General features: G+C 38.2%; 1 protein-coding gene across 1 annotated transcript; it reads left to right on the forward strand.

Moving 5' to 3' along the window:
• The first annotated feature begins 4,472 nt into the window (after positions 1 to 4,472).
• prdm8b (PR domain containing 8b) lies at positions 4,473 to 13,789 on the forward strand. Its single transcript, XM_057830825.1, has 4 exons — positions 4,473 to 4,656; positions 6,270 to 6,503; positions 8,916 to 9,147; positions 9,802 to 13,789. Exons 2-4 carry the CDS (start codon positions 6,279 to 6,281, stop codon positions 11,034 to 11,036), a joined length of 1,692 nt encoding a protein of 563 aa, XP_057686808.1. The 5' UTR covers positions 4,473 to 4,656; positions 6,270 to 6,278; the 3' UTR covers positions 11,037 to 13,789.
• Positions 13,790 to 14,151: the final 362 nt, after the last annotated feature.

The raw sequence follows: 14,151 nt of genomic DNA on the forward strand, positions 1-14,151 counted from the left end.
TTTTCCGTGTCTCCTTCCTCCAACACACCTGAATCAAATCATCAGGATCGTTATCAGGCTCCTGCAGAACTTGCTGACGAGCTGATCATTTGATTCAGGCGTGTTAAAGGAGGGAGGCATGGCAAACAAGCTGGATAGGGGCTCTCGAGGACAGGACTTGGGCACCCCTGGTGTAAAGTATGTTTTTCCATCTGTGTTAAGTATATGTGTCAAATAATGTGGATTGTTTGTTTGCATATGTGTTGTGGTATAATGCATGCATACATATGTACAGTGTGCATATGAGTTGTTGGCTGCATTATGGCATGTGTGTTTTTTTTTTTTTATATGTATGTGCATTACGGCTGAACGATATTGGAAAAAACTTAACATTGCGACTTTTCGGGGGTCTGCGATCTATATTGCAATATTAAAACTCGAAGAATTTTCACCAGATGGCTTGAATAGCTCTGATTGGGAAGACTTTGGTTGACTCATCATGTTTTTGTATTAGTGTATTGCATTCAGTATTTTATCAAATTGTTTATTAGTCGGTTTCCCCTTTGTTTTTCTCATTCGTCCTTGTATTCTTAATGTTTTTCTTTATTTAATATTTCTTATAAAAAAAATATGTATAATATTCTTCATTATTAGAATGTTATATTATTTTGTAGTTTTTTTATTGCTGCATTATAGATTTAAGGTGCTTCAATTTCGTTCTTTCAATTCCTGTTTTTTGTATGTACTGCATTTTTCTGTTGGTTTGTGTGCTATGGATATATATATATAGGTGTGTGTGTGTGTGTGTGTGTGTGTGTGTGTGTGTGTGTGTGTGTGTGTGTGTGTGTGTGTGTGTGTGTGTGTGTGTGTGTGTGTGTGTGTACGTATGGCAGAAAAACACTAAGGTGATTGAAGATCCGCTCTGACCCCCAATTTGGCCAAATTTCAAAATTGTCCTATATGCATGTGTGATACATCATTGGAAAGCTTAAAATCTCAATTTTTGGGGGGAAGAAAAATTTTGATCAGGAGGGCATTAAAAAAAATTTTAGACAGCAAAACCCTAGAGCAAGCGATAGCAGAATTAAAGACGCCACAATTTTATTGAGATACTATTGCACACTTACCTTGTTTTCATCCCAAAACTCCATGTAGCATGTTGTCCCTACAGCTGGATTTTTGGGGGGATTTTATGGGTGAAACATGGTGATATAACAAGGGTCGCAATGCAGAAATCGCAGACAACAAGGAGGGGTCGAGATCTTCTTTTTCATATAGTTACCCTTTTAAATGTTATTTTTCAATTTTTCTTTGTTTGGATCAATTATTTATGATCTAACATATCAGGGAAAATGTGACTGTAACAAGAAAAAAAAAAAAAAAAAAATACAATTGAGTGATAGTTATGAGGCAGATATCCGTGACTTTTTTACAGACGCCAAATTTTTCATTGTGACGTAATTTGTTTAAAAGTTTAAAATATGCGAGTGAATAATTTTATAAATTCATTTTTTAAAACTAAATATTAGATATCAGTTAATGATTCTAACTAAAAATGATAGACATTTCGAATAATGAATATAATTAATTACCTTTTTTTTAATGGCTGGGTTGAAACAAAAGTGGTTGCGCGACATCTGTAAACGGGGGTTCCCAGGGTAAAATGGGCAAATTAAAAATAGTTCAGGGGCTTAATGCGCCATGAATCTGCTATGGCAGCATATAGACATATTGTTCTATCAAACACAAACGTTGTTTTGGCTTAAAATACAGCAGTTTATTTTCAAGAGGAATGCAAAAGCAGAAACTGCTTTTTCAGTCTTGTCTGTGTTTTCCGCCATACATATATATATATATATATATATATATATATATATATATATATATATATATATATACATATTAGTTACTACTATTATTAAATGGCAAAACCGTGATCTATGATTGTATTCCTATAATACTGTTTAATCCAGACTAAGGGGCTTTACCTTTGAATGATGAAGACTGCTTTATATAAAAGGCATACAGGAAGCCAAGTCTCATTACAACTTGCTGCTTTTATGAAGCAAACCAAAAGTTTACGTGTTCAAATAATAATAATATAATTGCACATCCTGCGATAGCACTATTGCGATATACTGTATTGTGCAGGGCCATTATGCATGTCTTTTATGTATGCAGAGTATTGCATATCTTTTAATGGCTAAAATTTTTTTCTGTCACTGTGTTCTATTTAGCGTATTTTGTGTTTGTGTGGCAGAACTATGTTTAGTGTGTTTATCAGTGTTTGATTTGTGTAGTGAGTAGTACATGGATGGATTGTGAATGTATGTTTTGTGAATTTTTTTATTGTGTGAGAGATGTATGTTTTTGTTTTAATACATCTTTGCATATATGTTGTATATATGTGTTCTTGGTATGCTGTCACGAGTGTTATCTGTTAAATGTGTATGTGCTGTATGGGAATAAGGGTAAATGTTGAATATACGTTTTGTTTTTGTATGTGTATTGAGTGCATATAATAAATACGTACTTTATGTGTCATTGCTGTATATTAACATGCTGTACAACATGTGGTGGTACATTCATGCATAATTGAAAGATATACGTACACTTTGAATTTATGTTGTAATGTGTGTGTAAGATGGCATGGAATAAAGATCATTTAATTCAATTATAGTTCACGTTATTGCACTACATGTTGAATATTGATCATTCTTCATTATTTTATACGTTCACTTTATATTTATTTATTTTTATAAACACTCCAAAACCCAAGTTAAATGTTATCGAGTTAATAATTTTGACTGACAAAGACAATTTTGTATTAAATGGCAACATGAACTGGAATGTTTTAATAGTATGACAACTTCCCTTGGCCAGCACTTTTATATTTATAATTAAAACCACACGAGGCACTTTCTGGTGCATTCTGTTTGTTTGGCCATTTTGATTTATTTAGAATAATCCAAAAAGATGAAGGTCTTATTTGTTTATGCGGCGGCGCCATTGATCTGATGGATTTATGATGGAGCACAAGGGCAAACACCTAAAAGGACGAGACATCTTCAAATTGTATCATTAGTCGCCTCAAGTGGATCTTGAGTGGAAATTATTGAGCTAAAAAAGTGTGTGATTACACTTTAATACCATCATCAATTTGTCATCATATTCCTGCCTTTAAAAGTGCTTATGAATCATGCACTTGACATCAAGGTAAAAAAAAAAAAAAAAAAAGACAAGAGAAAAAAGATAGAAAAAAGGGGAAACTCACTCGCCTCACACAGCCGGGAGCATTATACACTAGCGCCCCCTGAGTGCGCCTAGGGGTAATGCCGAAGCGTGGACCACCGCTTCCACTACTCCGGCGGGATCCTGAGCCGAGCAAGGCCGCGTCAGGGGCCTCTTGATTCGGCCACAGCTGACGGACGGAGTCGGTGCTCGGAGGTGGAACCTGGAGAAGAAGTACATGGTTATTTAGCAATTAGTGCATCGATGTACGTAAAAAGGCCATAAAGTACGCTCAATTTGGGTAAGATACTGTATATGAAAATAAATGTATATAGTGCAGATTGGACCAAAATAACTGTCAGGATGCAGAGCTCAACAAGGCAGCTGGAGGAAGTAACCGGTGTTAGGGGTGGAATGTCTATAGACTATACATCATTTTTATTATTTTATTATCTCATTGGCTGCTTTTGACGACGATGGACGTCCAATCCATTTGAACTCGGATAGAGTGGCAACGAGTGGTCACTGCCAACCATCCCAGTCCAAAGGTCCAGCAAAGAATTAGTTCAAATGAGTTAAAATATAACAGTAATGCATCAACAAAGCCTTGGCCTGAAATTGCTTCAATGATGTTGAGGTGTAAATTGTTGTGATTTAAGGAGAACTGACCGTAAGAAAATGTCAACATGATGTAAAATATAGAGAATTTGAAAAATAATAATAAAGAAAAATAACTAACTGTACGGAGAGGTGGAATGCTGACCCTCCGACTGGTCACGGAATCGACCTCTGATATGAGAAGTAACCTGGAATAATGTTGTCAGAAGTAAATTTAACTTGGCAGTTCGATGATGAAGAGGCCGGCATATGGTGCCGAACGAGACCGACGAGGAGACACCTGAGCCGGCATCCGCTTGTGGGAGGCACCGGGGCAAGTAGGTGGAACTGCATGAGATCCGTCTGGCTCTGTATTAATTATGATTCTATGAAAATAAATATAATCAGCACGATAATTCACGGGTGAAATTGGACTAAAAAATTGATTTCCCCAAAGTGGGTTAAAACATCAAGGTTTTTGATGAGAATTACAATAATAACGAGGGGTGGGAGGTGGGCTGATGATGTCGAGTCGCGGGTTGGGTGGGGGGCACTCCTACAACGAGAATCGTTGTAGTCGGCCAGTGAAGAGTTAAAAGGAGGAGACGCGGAGTGACACGCCTCATTGGAGAGATTATGTGCGGCCGACAAAACGCGCGCATCGCCCAGCGAGTCGTCCACAACACCGGAACACGTCGTATGTGCGCGGGAGCGGGACGCGTCCTTGTTCTTGTACGCTGAGGAAGGCTCCACCAACCTCGCCTCTTGCTTTTCCCTGGCTATACTTCTTATTCGTCCGATTTTGGGGCTCCAGGTTGTGGATTATTTGGTTCCGATTCTGCACAGGAGGTAAGGGCAAAAAACACAATCGAGATAATGATGATGATGATGTGGGGGTGTTTTGGCTCGGGTTTAAAAGCCGGATGCGGCGTCGGCAGATGGACCGAACGGGGGCGAGCACACCGAGACCGATCAAGTTGGACACGGTTGTGGTGCACAGGACAAGCTTTTGTGCAAACAGGAGGAAAACACATGGAGTCAATTTTTTGACATCAAATTTATAACATCTTAAATTTTTGGCAAAGCTGTTGAGAAGTTTTAATTCAAAATTATACAGCATTTGATGCATATTTTCCACCTAATTAAGAACCAAAATCCTCGTAAAACTGCACAATGTCGCATAATTTTGCTCAAAAACCCAATTTATGTACTTGCCACGTTAATAAGACAAATTTCCTAAATTTAAATTCAAATGCCATTTCAACATCAACAAAAAACATTTTTTTCATTTCGTTTTAAATATGAAATAACCGTATTGTTGTCTTTGTGACATTTTACGCGTGCTTGTCAGGTGCAGGTTTATGCAAGGGGTGGAGAGAAAGAAGAAATAACTCATCATCATAATAATGAAGCGCTCGTGCTGCTTTAATTACACTCTCCCATGCCGGGTGGAAAGTGGCGGATTATGCAAATGAGGCTTGTGGGAAAAAAAATAAAAAAGAGGATAAAAAAAAAAGAATGGCTGACTTTATGACAGGATTAGGATTAAGCTATATTCTTTTTATTATTTTAAGAGAATTAAAAACAGCGTGCTTTCGTAAAATGGCACGAAACCCGCAATATATATTACACTGTAATATATAATGCGGGTTCAATGATTACACCCATAACAAATTAATAGGACAATTAAAATACAAAAAAAATGGATCGAGAATTTAAATGTGATTTACAAGAAATGTTCTTAAGAAAAACGCATGGATGTCAAAATAACAAAAGCTATTTATTTTGTTTTCATGTCTTTATTGCATTCTACTGTAAAATATTGCACTGAATTGAGATGATCTTTGCCTATGTAGTATATGAGTGGGCCTTAAAATTTACATGGACTGCCCTCGGAATAATACAACCAACATTTAAAGATACATATATTTGCGACGTAAATATCAACGTAATACCTGGAGAAAATATGAATTCATTGCTGATTTCATACCTATGCATTTTATTCGTTAAATACCTGTTAAAAACAACAAAGAAAGAAAAAGAAACTCTCTTTATTTATTTTGAGCACAAGTGTGTTTTGTAATGTCACTTATGTAGTCAACTTGTGATACTGTTCACAAAGAATCTCTCTTGTCAGTGATAATAATAATTATTTAAAAAAAAAAAAAACAATGTCGTCATGAGGTTGAAATATAGTGGCGCTTTGGCCTTCTGTTAAAAAAAGCCTTTATTGCTGTCTTGAAAAACACTCTAAAAATGTTAAAAAAAAATATATATATATATATATCGTAATTATTTCATTGAAATATAGTATTGTAATGAATAAATAGTCAGAAATATGAACATTTGTCTGCTGCTTACAAAAAAAAACGTTTTCTTTCCTTTCTGCTGAGCGCAAACGGGCATCGTTTTGTTTTATTTTGCCGCTCTTAAATGTGATGCGCTGCGCATATGTCATGCAGAGGTCGGCCATGGAGGAGTCGAGCTCGCACCACAAGGCGCAGCTGTGGGACGGCGACGCCAAGGCGGTGCAGCAATGTCTGACGGACATCTTCACCAGCGTATACACCACCTGCGACGTGCCCGAGAGCGCCATCTTCGGGCCGTGCGTCCTCAGCCACACGTCCATGTATGACAGCATCGCCTTCATCGCTCTCAAAGCCACCGACAAGCGCACAGCACCTTACATATTCCGGGTAAATACACATCACATCGAACCTATGATTAAATATTTATGGATGAAGCAATTCTGGGAAATTAAGAAGGACGGGTTCGATGACACAAAGGGATAGCTTCAATTGGTTTGTATCAATAATTATACCACGATACAGTTGTAACATGGTCATGGTAAATATTTCAATTTACAATATTTGGGTATTTTTACTGGCGAGGCCTATCATGGCCTATGTCGGTGATATGTAAGATTGTCAAGGTCTCGCGATATACCCGGATGATATGATGATGGAAAACATACTTACAAGGGTGGGAAATTAAGTGAAACTTGCAAAACAATGTTGATATTTTTCAGCAATGGCATTAGGAACCTAGGGTGATTACTATAATGAGAGGGAAATATCAAAGTCCCATTATACTATTTAAAAATAAAGGAATTTGTAGAAAAAGACCCATCTCACAACAATTTGAAAATTTGACAATGACATCACGGTATACGGTCACAATTTGACAGATAAGTAATTGAAAACTGGATACGATTTTTATTAATGCCAGGCATAGAAATGAAAGAGCAATTTACGATACAGTAATCCCTTGCTACTTTACGCTTCAAACTTCGCGCCCGCAGTCCATCGCGGATTTTTTTTTTTTTTAATTAAAAATAAAGAAGAAATAGAGTATTTTATTTTCAAATGTTATGATATGCATTTATACATGTACAAATCATTGTTTTTTTTAATAGATATCATAATTATTACATTTGCAGTACTTTAAAAAACATTTATAAAAATACACATATACATATAAGCGTTTGTTTGTTTGTTTGTATGTATGTATGTTTTAAATTATACTTTATGATCAAAACATTTCTTTCCAATGCTGTTGAATCTGATAAGTGAACACACATAACTATATTATTCTACTACGCGGATTTTCGATTTCCGCGGGGTCCCTATTAACTGCGAAAAACGAGGGATTATGACGATATTTTGACAACTATATGATGATAGGCTTATAGGGATTATGATGATATTTTGACAACAATATCATAATAGGGTTATAATATATAATATATTATTAATAAAAATTTAAAAAAAAATATATATATATATATATATATATATATAACATTGAAAGCCCATCTTAATATAAAGTGTCACGATATCTGGATATTTTTAATCTACTGCTTTATTTTTTATAACGATACAGTCAGAAAACCGACGTAAATGAAAAGTGGGAAAATCCATATCAATACTGAGGGTTGTAATATAAAAGTGATATTTTTAAATAATTATCAATAATGTATCTCGCTACAGTGCTACAAAGAAAAATCCATGATGCAACACAACTGTAAAAGGGGAAAAGTATTTTAAATGGATGGTAGTTCTGGAAATCAATTTCATTGCAATATTTTGGAAATCACTTGATGATACGACCTTTATGTTATAGGGTGTTATATTGTGACAACGCAACAATTACTTGAGATGACAGTTTGTGATATCTGTGAGATGTGTTAATGGCAGTGGTGGATGATTTTTACTCAGGCAAAAGAACAGACACAGGTGCAAAAAAATTAAGTACAAAGTACAAGTATCTAAGAAAAAAAATTACTTAAGTACAAAAGTACTTGCTTTAAAATTTACTTTGCAAGTAAAAAGTAAAAGTATTTTCCCCGATACAAAAATGTAATGTATAAATTAATAAATACATATATACACACAATATACATACATACATACATACATACATACATACATACATACATACATACATACATACATACATACATACAGTGGGGAGAACAAGTATTTGATACTTGTTCTCCCCACTGTACATGCATACGGTATACACACACACATACATGCAGAGATCTGAATCAATATTCAAAGAAAGAACCAGAACATTCATTAACTGCTCAGTTTTATTCAAAACTGTGCAGAATGGAAAAAACGAGCAATAAAATTGACTGCACTGTAAACAGAATCCTAAAGGCTCAAAAACTCTAAAACTTAGCTTAATTGCAGATTGCAAGCAACTATCAGGTGCATACTGCCACCGACTGTACACGAGTGTGGTGTTTTATTATTGGTCAATACCTTTTCACCTGCCCAATCTTGCCTGTACTCGTGTTGCTGCCTCTAGTGCTCAGTTACGGTATAGCTGCACAGGGCTTATCAATATCGCCGGAGGCATGAAAACAAAACTTTCAAAAGACAATGAGAATAAAAGAAAACAAACAAAAGTAACATGTAATGCAGGTGACAATTTTGTTACATTCCACCACTGACTAATGGCGGGAATCATCATCAAAATGTTATTGCGATATTCTGATAGCCTCAAAAAAACTTTAAAGAGTAAGTCAATTTGCTAATGTAGATTCAAGAATATGCTGCGGTCAGCTGGAGTTAATTGCTAACGATAACATCTTTTGACAGGTGGACACATCTGCAGCTAACAGCACGTCAGAGGGCCTGATGTGGCTTCGTCTGGTGCAGTCGGCTCGCGACAAGGACGAGCAGAACCTGGAGGCGTACGTGAAGAACGGTCAACTCTTCTACCGCTCGCTAAGGCGCATTGAGAAAGACGAGGAGCTGCTTGTGTGGTACGGGAAGGACCTGGTGGAACTCTTACTACTCACTGCTGCCAGGGTGCCTACTAAGAGCAAAGGTGAGGGTTTGTAGGGTTTATAGTCAATAGTCTAAATGGTTTATGTTCTAGATGTCGGTTTTTGCAAATAAATCCACCAAAATTTACTTGGCGGTAGCAGCTTTTGTAGGGCTTGTGGACATGACTTGATCTGTATGTGTTATGCTATAAAGTAAAGCTGGTTTCTATTTTTTGGGGGTTACAACATTGCCTTTTAGCTTTGGCTATACAAGAGTACATTAGTTTATATGCACTTAAATAATTGGCATGGAAGTTTTGGGGGGTTTTGGTCAGATGTTTCAGTTCAGATAAGATGAGGTGGCTCGGGCACTTGATCAGAGTGTCTTCTGGACACCTATCTGGTGAGGTGTTTCAGCCATGTCCTATTGGACTGAAGAAGTATGCTTTCTCAGTTCATGCTAATTTATCGTAGCGACCATAAGACTGGGAGGTATGCAATAACAAAACATAACTCTAAGATTACTAAGGTTTGCTGTCAACTCTATATTTGGAGGCTCACCACAAATGTTTAGCAGTAGAGTTTATTGGATTTGTGGTCACTGGATCCCAGTAGATTGTGAAAGTATTCTCTGGCATAACAATACAGTATGAGTGGTTTGATCTCAGAAAGTATTACGAACCTAAACTAATTATTGTGTCTTTGTCCAAAAAAAGGTGGAACCCACAACTCATGTCCAGATTGCAACCAGAGGTTCCAGTTTGAGTTTCCGTTCTTAGCTCACCTCCGCTTCCGTTGCACCAAAAGACTTCAGAACTTGACGGGAGTAGATGAGGAGCCCGGCAGGGAGCGCAGCCCGGACCGGCCCAACGCTACACCCACAAGGAGCAGTCCCAAACATGGCCGATCTGAGGGCGACAGCAACAAACCCTCCACAGACTTTCACAACCTGGCACGAGACATGGAGAACAACCGGACTGGTAGCCCGCTAAGCGACAGGGAGGCGGAGGTGTGCAGCGAGAGCTCCGGGAAGAGAAAGTTCTCCGCAGTGGATGACCGAGAGTGCCGACGACCCAGCTTGCCACAGTCCAAGTCCAAGGAGGAGCTGGCGACATCGGCGCAGAACTACCGGGGAGTGTATGGCTTGGAGGAAAACCGGGCACTATCTTCATCCGGTTCATCGGAGACCAAATGCAGCGCTTTCACCGAAGTCAAGAAGTCGGTTCAGACTCTCAAGAACCATGGCAGCAGCAAAGGTCTGTCAAGCGTCAACTCCGAGAACAAAGACCGTCCCGGCAGCGGCCCCTCGGAGAAGCACCTCAACATCCGTCAGGTTCTGTCTGAGACGCAGCCGGCCCAAACCCCACCCATGGGGAGCGCCTTCACCTCGGTGAGCCAGGCGGGCGGCAGTGAACGGAAGAGCGCCTTCAGCCAACCGGCCCGTTCCACCTACTCCCAAATCTCCCCACTGGTCATGCCGCCCAAGCTGCTGGACTGTCACCCGGCGGTGGGTGACACCATTTCATCTAGCCGTCTGTACCAGGCTGACCACCTGGCTGCCAAGCTGCAGGGTGCGGAACTGGGTGCAAACTGCCCTGTGCCGGGCGGCGTGGCAAAGCAGAGCCCATTTGTATATGCCGCTGCTGCCGCTGCCACCTTCTGGCCCAAAAACTCGGGTGGTGTCCAGTTGCAGATGCCCTCGGCACTCACTCTCCTACCCCCCTCTTTCACGTCACTGTGCCTGCCGGCGCAGAACTGGTGTGCAAAGTGTAACGCCTCCTTCCGCATGACTTCGGACCTGGTCTACCACATGCGCTCACACCACAAGAAGGAATACGCCATGGAGCCCCTGGTCAAGCGGCGGCGCGAAGAGAAGCTCAAATGTCCCATCTGCAACGAGTCCTTCCGAGAGCGTCACCACCTTTCACGGCACATGACATCGCACAACTGACTCGGGGGGCCTGGGACCTGACGCTGGGGGAACCATAAGAAATTAGGGGTGGCTCTGAAGCTTCAATGCTGCAAAAAAATCTAAATCTTCAACAGCCCGGTCAGTCATGTACCCTAAGTCTAAGGGTTTTCAAACTTTCTAAATACACAGGAGTTTTTTTTTATCCAAAGACGGCATTATCCCTAAAAATGACAGTTGATTTGATTTCGGAAAAAGAGGTCCGAAATGCTTGTTTCGATAACAATCCAGGCTAAACTTAGTTCCTCTCCGTCATACAGTATATGCTCTCGTAGTCAAAATGTATCACTTCACCACACCAATTACTATTCTATTTTTCAACTTTGACAAGGCTTCTGTTCCATTTTTAGGTATTTATACATTGTAGCTTGCTGATGTGCTTGAACTACTCTGTGAACAGGAACTAGTTTATTAAGCGTAGTGTTGCCAACTTAGCTTGTTTGGTCACTATATACAGGTAGTCCCAGGGTTACGAACGAGTATTGTAGGTGACGTAACCCAAATTTACGCGTAAGTCAGAATTAACCCTTTAAGAACCCCTAAATACCCCCTAAATATCAAAATAGCTATTCAAAAACATGTATTGTATATCATATTAATAGAATAAAGTAAAAATAAGATACTGTAACTACCATCAATGCTGGTGGACGGTGAAAAAAGTACACTGAAAATGCCGACTTTTCACTATTGGACACACAAGATTTCTCGTTTTAATGATGTTTACAATAGTTTTACTTTTAAACCACAAACACATCATAGAACACTTTGGTTTGTTAGTGAACAAGCAAGTAAGTCGATAGGTATTATGAAGCTTATTTAGAGCTCGATTTCAGCAGCTTAGACGATGTCGAGCTGCTAACGCTACACCGTAGCTTGGTGAATCACTCTATTTCCTTAGTGGAAAACAGAAAGTGACCTGATTGGGTATGTGCTCACTGTAAGTAAACTTATAAATGTCACCATTTTTAACTTGTAAACAAATTATTTTTAACAATTTAGTCTAGGGTGACCATATTTTGATTTCCAAGAAAGAGGACACTCGGCCCGGCCTTGAGATACTTGAATTTTATTCGAAGTTCACTCAAAGATGCCTATATCACTTTAATATATTCAAACTGTGCCAAAAAAAAAACAAACAAACTACCATATAGTATATATTACATACTAAATGGAAATATTTTTTTTTATCCAACAGGTTACGAGTTACTCAACAGGCTTCATTCTTCTTAAAAAAAAAAAAAAAATTAAACGCAAAAAAAAAAAAAAATAAAATAAAAACAACAATCAATAACGAATTAAATAATGAAAAAAATATATATATTTAATGCAAACCCATGGAAATTTAGTCCAGTCAATACACACATACACACAGTATGCTATGTGCCAACTAAACATTTTTCTAAATTACAACAGTATAAATGTCTCTTACAACTACTCCTTATTGTAGTCTGTAACTGCCTAATCTCCTACCAAACCGTCAACTCAGTAGATGGTGGTAATTCCCCAATGATACAAGGGGTAAACTGCTGACAAAAAACAAGAAGAACTACTCCTTCTCCTCCTACTAGTAGGAGCCACTTCAACGCAAGCAGGCACTGCCTCCCAGTGGCTGGAGGGATTGTCTTCAAATTGGTCCTGTGAAATGAATGAATTTACAAAGAGGACATCAAAAGTGGACTTGTCCGGGCAAAAGGGGACGTTTTGTCACCCTAATATAGTCCCAAGAATTGTACAATCACAACAGGAAAATAAAAACAATGCACGCAAAAAAATAAATAAATAAATAAGTTGCGCGTCATGTAAATTTTCAATTAACCTTAGTGAGACAACAGCTCCTCATACCGGTGTAACAAATATTTGCAGGGAAACTTGACAGTTGATAAACTGGAATACAGAGCTCATATACACACACTGGAGACAAAATGGCTGACGAGACTCTGTAAAGTCGAAATCAGAGTCGAAAATTGAGTAGTCATAACACAGGAACTACCTGTATTCAGGAACTTTTTGAAAAAAAAAAAAGTCGTGGAATATTCTACTTGACTTGAGCAAAATTATTACAAGGGAAATTGGCAAACAAAATGCTAGCAGGTTTTATGAGTCCAACACATTTCGGATCTCTAAATGAAACTCAATTTTTTTTAAAATTCAAGGACAAGTTCTTATTTGATAGGAAGGAGCTAAATTTAGCCTGGTATGCAAGCGAGAATCAAAAGACGGAGAAGCACTGCCTTAGAGTCATCATCACTGACTTTGCTGCCCTCCTTTCGGCGCCCCTGGCCGACCCCCAGCTGCCGCCCTCCCTCTCCCCTTTGCACTCCTTTTCTGGAAGGTTACCTTTTGTGTACAAAAGACAAATGTCATGTTTGAAATGAATCTATTTATGAAGCACTTACACGTCTAATAAGGGAAGATGGAAATATGTGTAAATGTACAGTGAGTTGTATTTTATATCCCACACAATTATAGACACAATGTGTGTGTGTGAGTGAGTGCATGCACGACTACGGGAAACCATTATCACGCCACATGCAGATCATGTGTAAATACAAAGGATTCTGATTTGAAATACAAAGTGTGATATTCATAATAATAATAAGCATATTTTGTGTCCATGTGCAGGTGGGGGACATTTCATTGTTTCTTTTCCTTTGGCGGGAAAATTTACTACGTACGACAGTTGATCTAATCATGTTGAATGCAATGACAATAAAAATAGCTTTATTTTCAAATGGCACTTTGCTCTTTTTTTTTTTTTTTTTTTATCTTGGTCATTACTGTATTTATATTGCTTTGCATTTTTATGATGCAAAGGAATAGGAATGGTGTTTTATTTTATGGCATCTTCATTTCCACTCATAAAACAACTATATTTTGATTGAAAACAGCTATATTAAACCTATTTAACGGGTTAAAAAAATATTATGTGGTTATTTCACAGCGTTGTGATGTAAAATTATTGCTCCTTTTACTGAACACATATAGGTCAGATTAAAAAAAAATCTTATATTTCATTTTAACTGTTCATTATGCGCTGCATAATTAGGTGTAATTATACATTTACAGGCCAGCCTTTTGAGAAATATTTATACATAGC

The sequence above is a fragment of the Corythoichthys intestinalis genome, chromosome 3, assembly GCF_030265065.1.
Source record: "Corythoichthys intestinalis isolate RoL2023-P3 chromosome 3, ASM3026506v1, whole genome shotgun sequence".
NCBI lineage: Eukaryota > Metazoa > Chordata > Actinopteri > Syngnathiformes > Syngnathidae > Corythoichthys > Corythoichthys intestinalis.